The sequence below is a fragment of the Sciurus carolinensis genome, chromosome X, assembly GCF_902686445.1.
Source record: "Sciurus carolinensis chromosome X, mSciCar1.2, whole genome shotgun sequence".
Classification (NCBI taxonomy): Eukaryota; Metazoa; Chordata; class Mammalia; order Rodentia; family Sciuridae; genus Sciurus; species Sciurus carolinensis.
In genome coordinates, this window is record NC_062232.1 from 99,547,848 (window position 1) to 99,569,749 (window position 21,902).

At 41.7% G+C, this 21,902-nt stretch overlaps 2 protein-coding genes across 3 annotated transcripts in view; both read left to right on the forward strand.

Annotated features, from left to right (window-relative positions):
* The window catches only part of Slc25a43 (solute carrier family 25 member 43), a 45,476-nt gene extending 41,439 nt beyond the window's left edge, over window positions 1–4,037 (forward strand). For both annotated transcript variants that reach the window (XM_047536958.1, XM_047536959.1), the window contains exons 4-5: window positions 1,924–2,058; window positions 2,757–4,037. In XM_047536958.1, the coding sequence (XP_047392914.1) occupies window positions 1,924–2,058; window positions 2,757–2,957 (336 nt within the window). In that variant the 3' untranslated portion in view covers window positions 2,958–4,037. The remainder of the gene's footprint in view (window positions 1–1,923; window positions 2,059–2,756) is intronic.
* A 10,428-nt stretch (window positions 4,038–14,465) lies between these two features.
* On the forward strand, window positions 14,466–17,424 carry Slc25a5 (solute carrier family 25 member 5). The gene is made up of 4 exons (XM_047536960.1): window positions 14,466–14,665; window positions 15,667–16,153; window positions 16,374–16,514; window positions 17,001–17,424. The coding sequence occupies exons 1-4, from the start codon at window positions 14,555–14,557 to the stop codon at window positions 17,156–17,158; spliced, it is 897 nt and encodes a 298-aa protein (XP_047392916.1). The 5' UTR covers window positions 14,466–14,554; the 3' UTR covers window positions 17,159–17,424.
* Window positions 17,425–21,902: the final 4,478 nt, after the last annotated feature.

The following is a 21,902-nucleotide window of genomic DNA, read 5'->3' on the forward strand; positions in this document are numbered from 1 at the left end:
GACGAATGGGAACAGTGAATGAGATAGCTGGATGGATAAGGACATTGTGGTCAGAACAGTTCTGATATATAAGATTTCAAAGTAGATATGAGGACTAGTAAATAAAATAAGGGATTTGATCAATACAGTACTTTCTTCATAATAGTAATTAACAGCAGTGCTGGCTTCTATGTATTGATCCTTACTATGTGGTTGACATGCTAAGTGCTTTACATGTGTCATCTCATTTAATTCTCACAACAGACCCTCGAAGTAGGTACCGTTCCCATTTTCTAAATGAGGAAACTCAAGACGGTTAGGTAAATTGTCTAGGGCAACACGGACAGCAAGCGAGAAGCCAGGACTGAACCTGACCTGTGCAACTCCAGGGTCATGCTCTTCTCAGTCTTGGTTCCATTGCTACAATATGCTATATATCCTCAGCCAGACAGTTCAGAATCCAACCAAACTATGTACACAGCTTAAATGTAAACACAACACCATTTCTGAAAGTCAGTAGACAGGTAGAGTTGATTTTATGTAGAGATGGTATATTGAAGTCATCTTATCTGCTCAAAAAATTGTTTTTTTTGTTTTGTTTTGGTTTTGGTTTTGGTTTTGGTACTGGGATTGAACCCAGGGGCACTCAACCACTGAGCCACATCCCCAGCCCTTTTTTGTATTTTATTTAGAGACAGGGTCTCACTGAGTTACTTAGCACCTCACTGTTGCTGAGGCTGACTTTGAATTCACAATCCTCCTGCCTCAGCCTCCTGAGCTGCTGGGATTACAGATGTGAGCTACGGTGCCCAGCAGATAAGTCTTTTTCTAATGGACAAAAAAATTACCTACAGAGATAGAGCATTTGGATAATAACAGGGTTCAGTCACAATAGTTCTTGGGGTGGCAATAAAGTCCATGGAGTAGCTAAGGTACAGGATGGCCAAAGTGATATAACTGTGAAGTCACTGAAGTTGAGGGCCAGAATCTGACGATAGCATGGGTATCGTAAAAGTTATGTAAGATGATGGTAGGCTGGGTGAGGGTGAGCCATCAGGTGTCACACACTCTTCAGTGAATGTGGAAGAGTAGCCAGGAGGTAAGTAGATGATAGCAGGACAAGGAATGTGGTTGAGGGACATGAGCCCCACATGAACACTTTGGTATGAGAATGAAGCAGTAAGGGCCTGAGAACAGCAACAGGAAGCTAGAAAAACACCGCTATCACTCTGCTCCCCACCCTGTGACAACTGTGATGTGGGGAAATAAGCAGCCCCCACTTCATAGCTTCCCAGGAGACAGAGCATTTATGACAAGGTTGCAGGGGGAGGACTAAAAAGGTGAAGTGTCAGTTTACCCTGATCTATCTTGATTACAGATGCATTGATATTTTAAGAATTTAACAGAACTTTCACTTTCTCTTTTAAAAGCTTGTTCCATATTTGGGGGTTATGTTTAGAACCTTTGTTCTATAGGAGAATCTGTCTTTACCAAAATGGTTATATTGTGTCTGCTCTGAGCTATAAATTGAACCCCGGGTTGGACCAGAGTTTGAAACCCCAAGAATTAAAGGAATTAAAGAAGTTCTTCAAAACTGAAAAACTGAACTTTAAAATGTTATGTCCAGAGGACACAGGCTGGAAGGGAATGTAAGCACAAAATCAATTCTGTCCCAAATGCCTGCTTCCTTCTAAGGAAAAAAAAAAAAAATATATATATATATATATATATATAAGCATATGAACAAAGCATCCTGGTTTTATTCCATGTTAATATTCATTCTACATCTATGGAATAAGAAGAACCCTGTGGCAGCCATTCTTTACCATCATCTTGGACAGGAGCATACATACAGAGTCCAGAGTTAAGATCCTGGCTTCTTTGACTAGGACATTTATTTCCTGGCATTTAAATCATTTCATCCCACCTTCTATTTCTTGCCAGGCTCAGAGCCCCTATCTTCCCAACTATGGAGGTGTAGATGTCCATTTCTCAGGAGCAATGGACTGCTTCCGGCAGATAGTGAAGGCCCAAGGGGTACTGGGACTCTGGAATGGATTGACAGCCAACTTATTGAAGGTGAGAAGAGTGCCTCTCTGCCTCTTCAGTTCTACCCCCTTTCTTTGTCACCCTCCCCACCCATACAGTTTGCATGGAAACAACACCATCTAGCACTGACAAGGCCCATAGATGCAGGCTGGCTGTCAGCCCTGAAGAGAGGAGACCCTGTGGGTCCCTGTGCAGTGGTAGAGCATCTTCTCCTCATCCTAGATGAGAAGAGCATTTAGTCTAGAGGTTCCTAACATTGGGGTTCATGGACTACTTAGGGGAACCTAATCCCATCCTAAAATTGTCTGAAAAACTCTGTGTGTGTGTGTGTGTGTATGCGTGTGTGTGTGTGTGTGTGTGTATGCATCATATTCCCAAAGAACTCCGTGATCAAAGAGTTAAGGTTAAGAACTCTGGGCTAACCTTGCACTCGCTGACATGTAAATGATTCCAATCAAGGCCAGCATATATATTGACAGGCAGTGTCAGATTATCTATATGCATATTAATCCAGGCCCACTGCTTGTCCCGAGCATGCCCTTCAGTGGCTATCATCCCTGTCCCCCACCCACACTATACCAGCCCTCTTTTTGCCCTCTCCCCAATTCCAAAAAGAATTACCATGTTGTTTTGCCCACAGCTATTGTCAGTTTGTCCTGATTTGTCTTGATTGCAGATGCATTGATATTTAAAGAGTTTAACACGATTTTCATTTTCTGTTTTAACAGGTAGTTCCATATTTTGGAGTTATGTTTAGCACCTTTGAGTTCTGCAAGAGAATCTGTCTTTACCAAAATGGTTACATTGTGTCTCCTCTGAGCTATAAATTGACCCCAGGAGTGGACCAGAGTTTGAAGCCCCAAGAATTAAGGGAATTAAAGAAATTATTCAAAACTGGAAAACTGAAGTCTAAGAAACCAACACTGTAGAACTGAATGGAACTAGCAGTGCACTGGCTGAAGGCACGTTACAACTGCAGATAGATGTAGTCTCCTAACTGTCCAAGTGAAGAGTAATGAGAGGGTATTCCTGTTTGCTGTTTTTGAAAATTAGACAGTTTGGCCATATACATCCTCAGAGCCCCAACTGATGTCCATGAACACCTATGCCATGAAGTTTCTCAACACTTCTACTATGTCACGACAGCTTCCCACCAGATTTTATGACCAGTGCCTAACAGTGACAAAATGTGCAATTCACCCTCTGAATAGAAACACAACACCATGACAGCTCAAGCAACAGGTAGATAAAATGACCAAGTAGAGACTATGTCACAAACTCAGCCACAGGGTTACTCACAGTTGATGCAAAGCCCACACAAACTGCTGGCCTAATTTTATTCCTTTCACCTGAACTCATAGCAGTTGTTCTTGAATTCATAAGTTTTGCTGACTTCTGGGAGCACACAGCACAGTATAGATTAGAGCTTTATCAGAAACCAAATGAAAACATTAACTTCTAAAAGTTAACCACACCATAGTAGAACCAACCTTCTCTATTAAAATATGAAGCATCCTAGGCTTAGAATCTTGTGTTTCAGGAAGGCAGTTTTTACCATGACTGCACAATTATGCCCCACAGATCTTCTGATTGAAATCACATACAGTTAAATGGACTGAATTCTCTGCCTTTTTAACTAGGTTTGCAAGCCTACCCGGAAAATAAATTATTTAGTCATGTTATTCTCACAAGATGTCCCAATTGCCTAGGAAGAATTAAAAGGAACATTTGACACACATACCCCTAAAAAATGTAACAGAATAAAAACACTTTAGGCTAATAATCCGTACTAAATTTTTTTAAAGTCAAATTGTAGGATTGTTCCACCTTGAGGATTCCATGTAAAGTTTATATAACTATACCTTTTCAAATAGTGCCTATCCATTTAAAATGCATTAAGATCTAACATTAAGTTGTTAATTCATACATACACATATTCTCTCTCTCACACACACACTAAGGTTTTCAGTATGTTAAAAGTATTTTTGCTATTAAATTTATTTTCCAAAGGAAAAAATGTTGTGTTGGTCATTTATTATTAATCAGAGCTTTAAAACTATGGTTAAACACCTAACTGGCCAAAATATTAAACTCTCAGAATGATGTCCTACTTAGATACATGAAAATAACTCATTTTTCCAACTCCTATAGCAGACTGCTTTATGAGGAATGGCAGTTAACACACATGCAAATTTCATCTATAGCCCCATCTGTTAGAGTTTGGAGGGTGGCAAATTTTTAACCCAGTGAATAGTTTGTTTATCACTCTTTTTTTCTCTTGAAGCAAACAACCTTTCGAAAAGTTCTAAAAGCTTCAAAAACAGTTTTGTACAAAATCTAAAATCCTAACCTCAGGTTATATACATGATAGTATATCTGCTATATATTCTTTTGTGTGTGTGTAGTTGTAAATGGACAGAATGCCTTTATTTCATTTATTTTTATGTGATGCTGAGGATCAAACTCGGTGTCTCACACCGGCTAGGAAAGTGCTCTACCACTGAGCTACAGCCCCAGCCCTGCTATATAGTCTTATACAACTATAAAATAGCTAAATTCTTGCTACTTATCACAGGAATGTTTCCTAAGCTGCAGTTTTGATTTTTTTCAATACTAAAATGAGCAAAAGAACGTGCCTCATTTTTCTCATTTCTGAACAACTCTTTCAAACTAGTTCTGTGGCTGGGTACAGTGGTACATGCTTGTGTTCCCAGCAACTCAGGAAACTGCAGCAGGAGGATCACAAGTTCAAGGTCAGCCTCAGCAACTCAGCAAGATTGTGTCAAAAAAAAGGACTGGGGATATAGCTCTGTGGTAAAACACCCCATACTACAAAACAAAACCCTCTAGTTCTGTTTCTAAAATGACTATTTTAATTTCCTCAGAGATATGAGGAAGTGTTCTCTCTTCCTGCCTTATTTTATCACTTCCAGTGTTCACCACACAGGATTAAGTACTTCATGAAGATTATAAAGAGGTGTTATGAAATACTGACTCAGGAGTAACTTATGGTCTTAAGGAATAAAACACTACATATGTGACATGGCTATGATTATAAAGCACACACAAGAAAAGGTTTGATGATGTAGTTTCAGCTGTTGGCAAGATTGTCAAGGAGCTCGATATATACTAACTAAATAAATTATTAAAGAGATCATTACAGGTGCTAATGAGCAGGGACTCTTGAAGGTAATGAGTCTTGACCTAAGCCCCGAGATACTAATTGATCAAGAATAGGAAGCCAGCCATTGCAGCTTGAAGGCAGGCATAAGCAGTGTCACAGAGATGGACGCAAGGAAGGGGTGTTCGGGATAGAGTGAGAAGACACTTTATGCATACAACAACTGCTAGGTGCTATGGATGCATAGTGTGAAAGACAGATAAGGCCCTTGCCCCCACGAGGCTTACACTCATGAGGTGGCAGTCAATAAACATGTATGCTAATAGATAGGTGATTATGCATTGTAATGTTATGCTATGAGGGTAATAAACAGTGGTTTATTAAAGGATTATGTGGGAAAGAAGGAACTGGCTTAAATCAGGGAGCCAATGAAGCATACTCTGAGAGGTAGCATTTGAGTTAAAATCCAAAGAATGAGAAGAGCCAACCATGGAAAGAAGTAAGAAGAGCCTTCTGGCACAAGGAAGAACAGGTATAAAAGTCTGGTTATGGGAAAAGGTTTGGGGAGTATAGCCAGAGTGTGGTGAGCATGTGAGATGAGGTTAAATTAGAGAACCAGATCTTTTTCATGTGTTTAAGGCACTGGGGATTGAATCCAGGACTTTGTACAAGCTAGGCACATGCTCTAGCACTGAGCAACAGCCCCAGATCCTAAGAGCTAGATCTTATGTGACCACATAGTCCAGAGATAGAAGTTTGATTTTATCCTAAATACAGTGGGAAGTATTGAAGGTGTTTAAGCAGAAAAGCAATATAATATGATTTTCATTTTTTAGAGATCATTCTAGTTATTATGTAGAGAATGGACTGGAGGCAAGCAAGGCTGGGATTGGGAAGACCAGTTAAGAGGTGATTCTAGAAGTCTAAGCAAGAAATGATGGCTTGGAGAATGGTACCAATAAAGATAAGAGGAATGGATGCGCTCAAAACATATTTTGGAGTTGGACTCATCAGGATTTGCTGAACAATTTAATGTAGTGAGTAAAATGAAGGAATTGAACATGGCACCTAGGTTTTTGGCTTTTTATTTGAGTTAGCAAGGTAGATGATGTTGCCATTTGCTGATGTAGGAAAGACTACGGGGCAGAGTTTTGATGGGGAAGGAATTAAATGGTGTAGGTCAGACATGTAAAATTCAAGATGCCCAGGAGACCTATAAATCAAGGAGTCAAGGAGACAGTTAACCAGAGCATAGGCTGTCTATTAATTGTCCAAACCAGTTGTGCTAAGCAGAATAATAGTTCCCATAAAGGTGTCCATACCCTAATCCCCAGAAGTTATGAATATGTTCTCTTACAAGATAAAATTGGTCTGGCAGAGGTAGTTACAGTTATAGTCATTGAGACAGAGAGATTATTCTGGATTATTCATGTGGGCCCAGTCTAATTACAGGAGTCCTTAAAAGTGGTGGAGGAAGGCAGAAGAGTGAGAAATCCAGCAGAGGCGAGAGAAATGAGGTATGACCAGGGCTCGACTCACTGCTGGCTTTGACAACAAATGTATCCAGGAACCAAAGAATGGAGATGGCCTCTAGAAGATGAGAGTGAACCTCAGCTGACAGCCAGTAGGTTAAGGAGGACTTCAATCCCATGACCACAAAGAACTGATCCAGTCAATAAGCCGAATGAAGTAGGAAATGGATTTTCCCCTGGAGCTTCCGAAAAGAAAGGAACGCAGCCCTACCAAAACCTTAATTTTGACCCAGTGAGACCCATGTCAGACTTGTGACTTACAAAACTGTAAAATAGCACATCTGTGTTGTTTAAGCCACAGAGTTAGTGATAATTTGTTACAGCAGCAATAGGAAACTAATACCGGAATACCGTTGATAATTATTTCAAAACAGGGACAAATCTGTAGTTGAGGTAAAAGTGATGGCTAGAGGTAGAAATTTGGATGTCATCAGCAGATGAATGGCATTTAAAGTGAAAGAACTGAATGAGACCATCAAAGGAGTGGATGGGAAGAGACTCCTAGGGGAGAAGAGAGAAACAAGAAATGACATGGAGGGGATGGTAGATAATCAAAGGTCTTAGGATATGGAAGATACAGGACAATTGTACCCTGCTGTCGGGAATGTAAAATGGTACAATCACTCTGGAAAAAACTGAATTCCTCAACTGCTTCAACATAGAGTTACCATATGACTTAGTCATTCCACTCTTAGGTATGTACCCCAGAAACAAAAACCTATGTTCACACAAAAACTTACAAAGGAATGTTTATAGCAGCATCACTCATAATAGGTAAAAGGTGGAAATGATCCAACTGTCCATCAACTGATGAACTAAAATGTGTTATGTCCCTACAATGGAATACTGCTTAGCAAAAGGAAAGAATTGTTAATACATACAACAACATGGATGAATCTCAATAATAATAATAATTTGTCAAGAGAAATGAGACCAAAAAACTGTATAATTAGTATAAAATCAAACTATGATTCCATTTATATGAAATTCTAGGAAATGCAAACTAATCTAGAATGACAGAAAGCTGAACAATGGTTGTGTGGGGGTAGAGGGATTACCAAGGGGCACATTAAAATGGGGGGGGGTGATGGACGGGTTCACTATGTTCACTGCTGAGATAATTCTGCAGTTGTACATATATGTAAAATGTTATCAAAGTGTATACTTCAAATATGTACAGTTCATTTGCTTGACAATTATTTGGGGGGGGTACTAGGGATTGAAACCAAGGGTGTTTAACCACTGAGTCATATCCCCAGTCCTTTTTTTTAAATTTTGAGACAGGGTCTCACTAAATTGCTTAGGGCCTCCCTAAATTGCTGAGGCTGGCTTTGAACTTGCAATCCTTCTGCCTCAGGATTATAGGTGTGCTCCGTGGCCCCAGCTACTTGCATGACAATTATACCTCAGTAAAATCTGTTTTGTTTCCTCTCAAGCAATTATCCCAGGGCTGAAATCTGTAAATGTTTTCTAAACCTGCCAGAAATAAAAATCCTTCTAAGCACTGAGGGGAAGAGAAAAATGGGTTCCCAATACTACACTGAGGAGTTTAGGTTTGATCCAGTAAGCAAAAAAGAGTCATTAGGTTCTTGAGTAACAGCTGATGTGATAAAAAGTGGACATGGCAGGAATGTTCTAGAAGTTGAAGCAGTGAGAGACTAGACACGAGAAGAATAATCCACAAATGATAGGTATTGATTTCTCCTCAGTAATTACACTGTAAACACAACTATGACATTAATCTTCCACACTGGAAGCATAAGCCAGGCACTTTTTCTGAGTGCCTCTTAGAAATTGAAATCCTGTGGTCTCTGATAGGGTTGCCAAAGTACACAAAGGCTTCTTGCCTACAATGAAGAACTGGGTTACCACCCTACTTAAGCAGGATAGGAGTGAACTGTTTACTAAAATTCAGAGTTGGTCAACCTAAGGTAGTATTTTTCTTAATAGTAATAAAATCAAACAGCATTGAATGCATACTGTGCACCAGGCTCTGTTCTATACATACATTATTGCTTATTATTGTTCTTTGAAGTATAAGTACTATCATTCTAGTTTTATACCTGAAGAAACTGAAGTTTATGGAGGAAAAGCAACATAGTTCGAGATCTGACAGCTAGGAATGTGGCAGAGCCTGAATTTGAATTCAAGCAGTTTGACTCCAGAGTCTACCCACTTAACCACTGGGCTAACTTGCCTTTCTTTTCCCATTTTTCCCCAGATGCCCAGACCCAGATGTTTGAACCCATTCAATTTTATGATATACAAAAAAGCATAGAGCCATAGAATTGTAGAACTTGAAGGCCTGTAAACCTCCCTTCCCAACCAACACAGCAACATCCTCCACAGTGTCCCTACTAAGAGGCTCTTCTGCCTCAAATTTTAATATTTCCAGTAATAAGAAGTGTACCACCTCACACAGCAACATATTTCACCTTGAAATACCTCATATTTTAGAAAGTAATTTCTTGCCAAGCTGAAGTCTACCTTTATGAAGCTCTACCAATTAGCCCCCCTGAGCTGTTCACTACCATTCTTAGTCCGGCTCAAGACTCAGCCCTTTATGACATTATCAATTCACAAAGACCCCCCCAATTCTTTATCACACAGGCTACAGTTAAGCTCTACCTCCTTATCCTTAAATGTCTTGCACTAAATATAGCATTAGAACCCTTTATTGTGGTTCTTCCCATTTTATGAGCCTGGATATATTCTGGACTTTAGTCTTTATGATTCAGTTCCTAGAGATATGTAATACTCTGGTCTTTGTCCTGAGAAGCCTAGTCCTCCTTCTGTCATCTTTACATGTACTTTTAAAATGTGAGCTCATCAGAGAATAATCTATATGGATCCTATAGTTTATTAGATATCCCTCCTATTTAATTTCTCACTGGAATTTTTCAAAATTGTACAGAAATTGTAGAGATAGGTATTTTGTTTTTGGATCCCTCTCCCTCTTGTGCTTTCCTTTTTGGTATCTGACCAGTATATCATACTTACTTTTTTTCTTAGTCTACACACACACACACACACACACACACCAATTAACCTATGTGACTTACACACACTCACACATAATTAGTTGACCTATGTGACCATGCCTTGCATTCTTTTGCTTAACAGATCCAGATGACACGGTCACTTTCCCCAAGATTCCTGTCACTTTCACTTTGCTAACCAGATCTTCCTTAATCATTGTTTTAAGCCCAGCTTAGCAGTGTGCCTCATTGCTTCTCATTTGTGTGCAAACTGGAATTATCAGGAAGACAGTCACAAACTTGCCAGATGTACTGCTATCAGAATAATGAAACTTCCAGCAGATAGTCACATGGTCTACATTTGTGATCATTCTTGCTTCTATGAGTTTTATGAATTCTTCTTCATATCTTTTTTATTTACCTGAGCAGTATCTCTTATATACTTACACAACCCAAATCACTCTCATATCTCCTTTTCATTCTTGATGAATATGTTTCACCCTCCAGCCAATGAGTTATACTGGTCATACCTTCTTGCTAAATTGTTGCTCTCCTCTTCTTCTACGTGGAATCTCTCTGAACCAGGTTTACCCTTCCTTTCCCAGATGTCAAAGCCATAAGTTCCATTATACAGAACCTGAACAATATCTATAAAATTGTGTTTTCCTGCTTGTATTATAATTTTACATTTGCTTTATTACCCATATTCTGGGTGTCAGTACATATATACCTAAGGCACTAGTATTGCTTCTGACTCTCTTGTTTTTTTTTTTTTTTTTTTTGAGAATTACTAGGCACTGCCTTATCTTTAGTTCCTTCTTTGTTAATCTTGTATTCTATATAGCTCCAAGAAACAAAGTAGCTAATAACACGGTCCCCACCATGTCTCACTGGAGAAATGAGACTTTAATGACTTGGTCAGCCTTGTATCAACAGCATTATTATTATCATTAATATTATTTTCTATTCCCCTGGACTTACCCTGATTTCTTTTTTTTGTTTGTTTGTTTCAACTTTTAGACTTACAATAATGGTGCAAAAAATTGTACAAAGATACATCTAATAAGAGGTTGATATTTAGAATATATAAGGAACTCCACAGTAGGGTGACTATAGGTAACAATGTACAATTCCAAAGACTAGAAGAAAGAATTTTGAAAGTTTTCACCATAAAAAAAGGGTAAATGACCAGGTGCAGTGGCACATGCCTGTAGTCCCAGCTACTCAGGAGGTTGAAGCAGGAGAATTGCAAGTTTGAAGCTGCCCTTGGCAACCCTTTAAAAAAAAGGGTTGGGGAGGTAGCTCAGTGATAAAAAAAAAAACCAGGGTTCAATCCCTAATAACAGAAAAAAAAAAAGAAATGATAAATGTTTGAGATATGTTTAACTCTTTAAATGTTACACAACGTATACAGATATCAAAACATTACACAGTCCCAGGCATGGTGGTACACACCTATGATCCCAGTGGCTGGTGAGACTGAGGCAAGAGGTTCACAAGTTCAAAGCCAGCCTCAGCAAAATTGAGGCATTAAGCAACTCAGTGAGACCCTGTCTCTAAATAAAATACAAAATAGGGCTGGGAGATGTGGCTCAATGGTTGAGTGCCCCTGAGTTCAAACCCCAGTAACCCACCCCCCCAAAAAATTACATAGTAACCCATTAATATGTACTATTATCTTTATGTATCAGTTTAAAATAAATTTTAATTTAAAAAAACAGTACAAAGAGCTGAGCATGGTGGTGCATGCATGCCTGTAATCTTAGCAACTTGGGAGGCTGAGGCAGAAGGATGGTGAGTTCAAAGCCAGCCTCAGCAACTTAGGACCTAAGCAACTGAGCGAGACCCTGTCTCAAAATAAAAAATCTTTCAGAACTAGGAATGTAATTCAGTGGTAAAGCACCTGAGTTCAATCCCCCAGTACCAAAAAAAAAAGTACAAAGAATTTCTATATATCCTTTTTTTAAATTTTCTTTTTAAGTTGTTGATGGACTTTTTTGGGGGAGGGGTACTGGGGATTGAATTCAGGGACACTCGGTCACTGAGCCACATTCCCAGTCCTATTTCGTATTTTATTTAGAGACAGGATCTCACTGAGTTGCTTAGTGCCTCATTTTTGCTGAGGCTGGTTTTGAACTCACGATCCTCCTGACTCAGCCTCCAGAGATGCTGGGATTACAGGCATGTGCCACCACACCTAACGATTGATGAACCTTTTTGTTTATTTATATGCAGTGCTGAGAATTGAACCCAGTGCCTCACACATGCTAGGCAAGTGCTCCACCACTGAGTTACAACCCCAGGCCCTCTATATATGCTTTATCCAGCTTTTCTAAATGTTAACACTTACATAACCACCATAACCAAGAACAGTTGTACTGATACTACTATTCTGATCTACACATATTCAAATATCACCAATAGTATCACCATATCCTTTTTTGTGCCCAGGATCACACAACACGTTAAGGTGCCAGGTCTGTCTCTTAATCCTTGAATGTTCCTCAGTCGTTGTCTTTTATGATCAACACTTTTATGTCAACACTTTTAAGAACATCCCAATCCTTGAAATATACATGGTAATAGGCACCTAGGGGAGCTCTAAATCACTGTGGACTTAGCAAAATTCCAAGTCGTGTCAAGAAGTGGGTTTTTTAATGACCTAGATTGTATTTCATCTTCAGTAAAGCTACACTTAGTTACTCATGGACTGAGAAGGGACAAATTCCATGTAATTATTTTATCCTATTGTGTATGCATGTGTGTGTGTGTGTGTGTGTGTGTGTGTGAAGAGAGAAAGAGAGAGAGAGAGAGAGAGAGAGAGAGAGAGGGGGAAATCTAACAAAAAGAGTAAATGTGGAAGTGCTTGAAATGGTAAAAGAGCTCTGGAATAGAATAGAGTAGGGGCATGGTGCTCAAAGGGAATAGCAGATGTGGCCAATGAAAGGTCACATGTAGAAAAGGGATGCATTAGTGACAGTGAGGTATATCAAGGAGCAATTAACATTTGAATAAAATGCATTAATCAAAATGTCCAGTTCAAATTAGAAAGGTTTTGAATTTTATTTTGAAATGCATTATAAAACCACCTCCCTCCAAATAAAACCCTCTATAGGATTGTGCTTTAGCTGTTGCTTCTCTCACCAGAAGTAGAGGTGACTGTGGCTTTCAGAGGATATCCCTATCATTTTCTAACACTGCATAGCCAGGTCATTTCTGTATCCAACTGCATTACTATCATAATCAGCTAATGAAAACCACTCAGTCTCTCACTAATACAGGTCAAAGATCTCCCCTAGAATCACCAAGCTTTATTCAAAATTACTCCTTTGAACACCTGCAGTTTGCACCCATCACTTTGGATTGCTAGGGTTCTTGGGAAGACTAACAAATTACAGAGTATATTTGTAGAAGAGCCTAACAATCCTGGAGGAACTGTAGAATTGGGTTTTGTAGTGAGCAGATCTGGAGAAGGTGGAAGAAGACAGGGAAGGAAAGTGAGGGATATGCCACTATACCTTCAGTGAGCACAGGCCTGCTGGCATTCTGCCTTTGAGAATTCTGAAAGTCTGGGTACCTAAGGTTCAGCTGCAGTTGCTGTTTTTAAAAGTTGTCCTCATTTCTGTAAACACTGTTATGATTATTTAGATGTGGGATCTGCAGTTACACTACCTGCTGCTGTTCCGAACCTGAGGGAGTGCACTCAAGCTTTTAAGGACATCTGTGGCAAATGCTTACCCAGTGCAGGGATTAAGGAGCTCTGTGAGCACTTGTCTATGGACACAGTGGCTGTCAGTCTAAATCTATTGAATCCTCCAAACCTTTGGGGAGTTCAGAAATCTACTCAATCCAAGAGCACTTTACTTGGGGTCCAGGGAGTCAAATGTCAGCCTAGTTCTTAACCTTCTTAAGCCTCTTAACCTTTATGGGTACAATCTCTGTATTTGGCTTCTGGCTAAAATCATTTCCTAACCCTCAACTCAGTCCTTTGTACTCTCCTAGGCCAATTTCCCAAATAACATTCGTTAAATTGTATTTGAAAACTGGGGTCTCTGGCATGGTGACAGTGTCCTGGCTCTGCTATTCCCCCAATATTCTCTGGCTTCACTGGTGTAGATGCAGGGCAGTGCCAGGTCTAGGATGAAGTGAATAAGCCATGCACCTTAGTGAGGAACAACTCCGTAATCGAGACAAATTATTTTTAATGCACTGCTTTTAAAAAATCAAAAGTAATGCAAAAATCCATAATAAGCAAATGATGAAAACTTTAAATAAAGATAGGATCCCATCCTGCACTAGAATGACCTAGATTCACTTGCCTCACCCTGATCGCAGTTCTGGGTATCCATTTAAACTTTATTTACAAAAACAGGTGACCAGCCTGCAGGCCATGGTTCTCCTATGTGAAAATTTTAAAATATTGCATTAAATATTATTTATCTTGATCACTGAGTTTTGTTGGTGTCCGGGTAACCACTGTGCCTCTAGGTTTGACCCCGCTACAAGGTCTTTTCTCCAGGTACTCTGTGACTTCGCCCTTCCTCCGCACTCCAAGGCCTGGGGCAGGGTCGGGTGTCCAGGTGCGAGGTATTCCCTGGGGCCACCGCTTCCTCTCGCACGGTCAGGTGCCACGGGCTAGCCCACGCAGCGCGGAGGGCGGCGCCTGGCCGGACCTCCAGGGCTCCTCCCCAGGCACATCGAGCCACTCAGCGGCTCTACTGCCCTGCGCGCGGGGCTCGGCGCCCGCCCCTGCCCGCCCCTGACGCCGGCCGCCGGGGCGCAGTCTTCCCCTATATAAACCGGCCATTTGCTTCGCTCCGCCCCAGAGCCCAGGAGTCAAAGCCGGTTCCTAACCCAATTCTGTGCCCCAGTCGCCCGCCTCCTCCTCTTCCAACATGACAGATGCCGCTGTGTCCTTCGCCAAGGACTTCCTGGCTGGTGGAGTGGCCGCGGCCATCTCCAAGACTGCGGTAGCGCCCATCGAGCGGGTCAAGCTGCTGCTGCAGGTACGTCCTGAGATCTAGGGGCCCAACCAGGAAGTTGGGGGTCGGCGTAGAAAGAGGATGTCCCCAAGGGTGGTGGGGGCTAGTTCTTTAGACCTATGGGAAGGTGAGGGTAGGAGTGGCCACAGAGTGGAGTCAAAAGGGAAACTTGAGGGAAGTGCCTTTAGTGACCAGGAGTTGAGTCTAGGAAGGGGTCGGGGACCGAGGGAGGTGACAGAGATCAAGGGTTAGGTCTCGCCGAGGCTGCGAACTCGCATGGGGCAGTCCGGGAGAGACTGCCTCCCTGGGCCTGGGGGGCAAGGGCAAAGCCTAAAAGCCGGCGCTAGAAGGAGGAACACCTGTCCTTACCGAAGACCTCAAGGTCGCGGCAAGGAGATAACAGCCTTGCGGAGGCCATGTGGACCGGTCCAGCGGCTGCCCAGCCTGTGGCCGCGCTCAAACCTCGCCGGCCGGAAGCCGGCGCCAAGCAGCGCATGTGCCTTGTACGTCCGCCCCCGCGCAGCCGCCGCGGCCCCTCGGCCTGCTTCCCTGCGCTGTGCGCTGGTTGGCTCTGACTCTAGAGGGCGCGCCCGCGAGCGTAGGGGTGGTGGCACACCGGTCACCTCTAGGAGCGGGGGGTGGAGCGGGGGGGCGGGGTGGAGCGGGAAGGAAGCAGCTCAGGAGACCTAAGACTGAGACGTAGGCCACGGTCACAAGGTGACTGCCCTACGTGGGACTCACCCTAATGCCTCTGAACCTGAGACTAAGGTAATGACCTTTCTCCTGGGTCTAAAGGTCACAGGTCCGCTTGAAGGGGTGGAGGCTTAATGCCTTTAGTGATGCAGATCCCCTTTCCTCTGTGATGGTGGCCACCGTTAAGTAGGGTCCAGCCTGTGTGATGTAGAAGTCTTAGATTTGGAGAAAGGGAAGCCAACATTAAATGGTGTTGAAAGAGATGATACACGTATGCTCTTTCCTTCTCCATGGTTATAACTGTCCCTATTGGCCTCCTTCCTGTCCCTCAGGTACAGCATGCCAGCAAGCAAATCACCGCAGATAAGCAATACAAGGGCATTATAGACTGCGTGGTTCGTATCCCCAAGGAGCAGGGAGTCCTGTCCTTCTGGCGTGGTAACCTGGCCAACGTCATCAGATACTTCCCCACCCAGGCTCTCAACTTTGCCTTCAAAGATAAATACAAGCAGATCTTCCTGGGCGGTGTGGACAAGAGGACCCAGTTTTGGCGCTACTTTGCAGGGAACCTGGCATCAGGTGGTGCCGCAGGGGCCACATCCTTGTGTTTTGTGTATCCTCTTGATTTTGCCCGAACCCGTCTAGCAGCTGATGTGGGAAAAGCCGGAGCTGAAAGGGAATTCAAAGGCCTTGGTGACTGCCTGGTTAAGATCTACAAATCTGATGGGATTAAGGGCCTGTACCAAGGCTTTAATGTGTCTGTGCAGGGTATTATCATCTACCGAGCTGCCTACTTTGGTATCTATGACACTGCGAAGGGTAAGTTTGCTGTGTGTTTTGAAGCTGTGTTCTTATGAGCAGTTTAAAAGATCATTATGCCAACCTAATAGTTCAGGGGCCAGAGATTTGGTTTTTAATTGCTGAAGCAAGCCAAGCTCCTCCCTTCAACACTCATGAACAGATGAAATGTTTGGAGGGTGTGGAAAATAGGTCAGTAAAACCCTGCCTTTTGGTAAAAGCGCCTCTTTCCTATTCCCAGGAATGCTTCCAGATCCCAAGAATACTCACATCTTTATCAGCTGGATGATTGCACAGTCTGTCACTGCTGTTGCTGGGTTGACTTCCTATCCTTTTGATACCGTTCGCCGCCGCATGATGATGCAGTCAGGGCGCAAAGGAAGTAAGTTGCACTTGAGCAGGAGATAAAGTCCTGGGCATGGGGCAACTGGGCACAAACTAGTGATGCCTTCCTTTAAAAAAGGCAGTGTGTTCAGGTCAAGGGGATGGGGTTGATAGTATCTGTCTGCTACACAGCTGCCTGTGAGCAAGCCTTTTAGATGCCTATGAATGAGGTGCTTAAATGGTATTAGAGGTTAAGACCAGTGGGTAGTCTACACATGCTTGTTGTTGTTCTCCAATCACAGCATTAATATTTCAGTATTGCCTGTGCTCATGTGCAAATGTTGAGTTTTAAACTGACTTTTTAGGAGCTGAGGTATAGTAGCCCAGTGGTAGAGCTCTTGATTGAAGTCATGGGCTAGATACCCAGCACTGTAAACGAGCAAAAAACTGCGTTAGTTCTTACAGCTGGGGCTCTGCTTTATTTAGTGAATTTTAGGACTTTCATTAGCCTTAGATCTCTTAATTCTGTCTTTATTCTTTACAGCTGACATCATGTACACAGGCACGATTGACTGCTGGAGGAAGATTGCTCGCGATGAAGGAGGCAAAGCTTTTTTCAAGGGTGCATGGTCCAATGTTCTCAGAGGCATGGGTGGTGCTTTTGTACTTGTCTTGTACGATGAAATCAAGAAGTTCACATAAGTTATTTCCTAGGTTTTTCCCCGCCTGTGAACAGGCATGTTGTATTATATAACATATCTTGAGCATTCTGGACAGACTCTTGGCTGTTTATCAATGGCAACTATTTACTGGTTGAAAATGGGAAGCAATAATATTCATCTGGCCAGTTTTCTCTTAAAGCCATTTCCATGATGATGATAACAATAATGATGGGACTCAATTATATTTTTTATTTCAGTCACTCCTGATAAATAACAAATTTGAAGAAATAAAAGAATCTAAAAACAGTTGTTTCGTTTGCTATTTCTTTTCATATTAAAAATTTACTGTGTTTAAGTGCTACATTTGAGTAAATACTACATTGTGTCCTGAGATGAACTGTTTTAGACCTATTATCAGCCATGAATTTGCCAAAGAAGAACTTTGTTGTGTGATCTGTCAACATTCCAAGTACATTAGCAAAATGAAATCTGAGCCCAGTGTATCCAAAATACATTGGTCTATTTCCTATGGACTGTTACATTTGAATGACTTCCAGAAAGGACCCTGTACCCACTTTGCCCAGTCCTTTGGGTTAGTAATCAAGAACTACAAGCTGAACTGTTCACTTTTAAGTAGTTAGGTTTGTTGTGTGAACATCTCATTTAAACAAGATTTTAAAACATAAGGTAATTATTGTTAACCAGTTTTCATCTAGTTGCCAGCCTTCATCCATCTTCACCTGGCTCAAGCCATTTTTATTTAATCTCATTCAAAGCAGAGGATTAGAGCTGGCACAGTTAATGTAGTGCTGAGATTGCAGTGCTGTTAAAGATTATGGAGAGTGCTAGACAACAGCTCTGACCTTAGAACTCATTTTACCAAGGGGAAAGCAGCACCTGCATTTTGCCTGACATGCTAAGTGGCCATGAATGCAGGACATTTGTGTTTCTTTTGGATAAACTCTTATTTGGGACCCCCATGAGAGTGTTAGCAATTTCTGTAGCTCTTGAGGGCACAGAAATCCAGCAGGAGTCAGGTGAGGTGCCACAGGTCCATAATCCCAGCAGATGGGGGAGGCTGAGGCAGAAGGATCAAAGCCAGCCTCAGCAAAAGGCCCTAAGCAACTCAGACCCTGTCTCTAAATAAAATAGAAAATAGGGCTGGGGATGTGGCTTAGTGGTCTAGTACCCCTGAGTTCAATCCCCAATAACCCCCGCAAAAAAAAAAAAATCCAGCAGGTTTTGTAGCATGAGATCTGCAAAAAGTATAAACCACCTGTCTGTCAAGCCACAATGTCAAAAATAGAAAATGAAAGTGGTGTAGGACTGTAATTCCAGTAATGAGACTGAAGCAAGAGAATTGCAAGTTCAAGGCCAACCTCAGCAATTTAGTGAGACTGTTTCAAAATAAAAAATAGAAGGACTGGGGATGTAGCTCAGTGATAAAGTACCCCTGGGTTCAATCCCCAGTAAAAAAGAAAATGATAGAATAAGTGATTCACATACTCAGAGAAAACATTCCTGAGGAACACATCCCACACACTGGCTTGTATAAGGGCTATTCACAGATGAATGATAGCACGCATTGATGCCTGGGAGATCCTATGGTTTTTGTTGTGTGCCCCTGGCCAAGCATCTGAGTCATAGCTTAGCTGTTAAGAACTCCGTTCTGACCACAAAGAGGAGGCTCAGCATTCTCTCCTGTGTGTGAATATGCTCTTGATATTTTGCAGCAATTGGCTTTTGTCATTGATGATGTGTCTTCTCTTCGGGAAAATACCATCTGAGTTGTTCCTGGAGAAAAGAATTTTTAAAAATTGTTCTGGTATCAGAGAAGACTGGGCTAAAAATCTGAACTCTGGACTCTGCCACTTAATTATGCTGTTAGACAAGTTACTTAATTTCTCTAAGCCTCAATTTTCCTTATCCATAAAATGAGGATAATAATGTCCACCTTAGAGGGTTGTTGCAAAGATCAAATAGTTTATGCAAACCATCTACCAGAGAACATATGTAATAAGCACTTCATAAATAGCAACTATAATTAAGAGGCAGTTCAGATTTCAGGGGCTCTAGAATTAGAAGTACCCGGATTTTATTATTTTTATTTTTTCACCGTACTGAGAATTGAACCCAGGGGTGCTATACCACTGAGTCACATCCCAAGCCCTTTTGATTTTTTAATTTTGAGGTAAGGTCTCACTAAATTGCTGAAGTTGGTCTTGGAACTTGCTATCCTTCTGCCTTGGCCTCCCGAGTCACTGGGATTATAGGTGTGTAATCGGTGAGAAGTACCTGAATTTTAATACTGGCTCTGCTGCTTACTTAGCTGTATGACCTTGGGCAAGTCACTTAGTCTCTTGGAGCCTCAGTTTCCTCATCTGTGAAATGGGAATATAATAATGTTAGTCATATTTCTCAGGTGTTGTGAGTAAAGATTGAGTTCATGGTAAAAGCATATTGAGCAGTACATATGATGCCTACTACCATCTAGAAAGTGCTCCAACAGGAGGGAGGTTTTCTTGTAATTTGGCACTTGTTTTTGTTGAATGAATATTTGCGCTAAGTAGAACGGATTAAAAGCTGGGCTGGATGGCACACGCCTATAATCCCTGCTATTTGGGAGTTTGAGGCAGGAGGATCACAAGTCCAAGGCCAACCTGGGCAACTTAGCCAGACCTATCTCATTCAAGCCCACCTTTTTTTTTTCCTTCCACAGCCTAGACATACTATACTGCATAGTATTTATATAAAATCAACTTCAGCTTAGGTCTTTTTTCAGTTATAGATTTTGTTCCTGAAAGGGGATAAGAGGCTCTCCACTTAGGGCTGCATACACAATACATGAGGACCCGAGCCCCCTTTATGGTTATTACAATAGATGTGGACTCACTGAGCTGGCAGCTATTAAAACAAACATGGGACCGGGCATTAATGATCAGAAAGCAAGAAGTGGTGCCTCCTACAATTGGGTGACTGACATAGATGAGGTAGGGGTTTTTGTTGTTGTTGTTCTTGCTATTCTTGTTGTTCAATGATTTTTGAAATTTAATTTAAAGACAAAGTGGTTTTAATCTCTCCAAGCTGTGCAGGATAGTGCTATAGAATTCATTATGTCCATTATGCTCATGCGAACGTTGATGGTACACAATCTTAGCAACACCCTAATTTATGCCGTTGTTTTGTTACTATTCAATGCATAACAGGATCCGTGAAGCCTGATTCCAGGTGAGAGAGCCAGAATACAGGTCAGCTCGTGCACAGCCGCGGTTCCTATTCGGGGGGCCTCTCCACTCAGTAACTGGAGGCGGTTTGCTGCGGGTGCTCCGGACCGCTGGAGAAAGAAACAAGGGGTGTCTTCCCACAGGGGCAGTTTTCGTGGATGGTAAGTCATTTAAGCCATTATTTTTGTATTAAAAGAGATGAAGATATGCTAGAGAGCCTATTAATTTAAAGGCATCTTAAAAACATAAACTGCAAAGAGAGTTCTTATATACAAGGACCTTTTCTGGCACTGTCCCCAGACTCCTGGGGGAACCCATTCAATCTCTTCTGCTGTTGCGGATACTTTGGTAGAAAATTTTTTTTAAGTACTGCTGTACTATATAATGGATTTTCAAGCATGGGCGTTACTGGGGTAAATTCTATTTCTCCTTTGAAGTTTGTGAATACGTATTTCTAATTTGCCTGTTAGGGTTTTAATACGGTTAGTATCTGTACATGGTAATAAAAATCAAACAGTGAAGATATAAAATGAAAAGTAAACAGCTCCCCATCCTGCCTTTCCCATCCCTAGTCCCCGTTGCCTTGTCAAAAGTCATCATGATTAGCAATGTCTTGTCTATCCATCTCCCCTCCCCAAATTAATGCCTGTTGTTGTAAGATGCTGATTTATCAGAATCACATTCTGACCCATTGGATTCAAAATGGCACGATTCTTTGAGAAGAATGTCAGACTGTTGGGGGGCCAGGACTTAGAGATGCTATCGGAGACAGAAGGGCAGGGGAGATAGAAGGGGTAGCTTCTAGACTGGGCAAGGATTTCTAAGTGTGGCCCTTTATTAAAATCCTAAACCGGTACTTTCCTTTGGTCTCTGAGTGGCCTGAGGGCAAGTCACTTCTAACATCAGAGGCTTAGTTTCTCATCCATGAAAGGAGGAATTTGGGGAGAAGACAAACTCAAAGTCCCAGTTGAGACATCCTCCCGCTCCATCGTTTTTCCATAAAACAGATACAGTGAAAGGACTAGGATTAGGTGATTTAATCCTTCCAGAGAACATTTTAAAATATCTAATACAATCGTAACTGAATGGTCTCTGACTCAGAGCAATCATTTACAGATGGTGTAGGCGGGTTGGCGTTGGCAAGTAAAATTACAAATGTAAAGATTTACATTAATTTCGGGACCAAGAAGCTGAGCAACAAAATTACAGCTCGGGTTTGGGTCAAAGGTGATGTGGTTTACCTCAAAATAATTAACATCTGTCTTCTCCCAGCCTCATCTTATTATGTGTAATGTGCACTTCTGTATGCAGGTTGAGATTTATTTGAACAACAAATATTGGATGCTGCAATTTTGGGGCACAAAACTGCCTTGTGTTCCACTCAAAATGTTTGGAGGAGCTTTTCTATCATTTTGGCCATTATTTGTTGGATGTGCAGGTGAACAAGGTCAGACGCATGGTGCTCTTCTTAGCCAAAGGCTTAAAAGAGCCTTCGGTATCCCAGCAACAAATATAAACACTGTTCAAGTGACAGATTGGGCGGCTGCTTTCACTGGACCC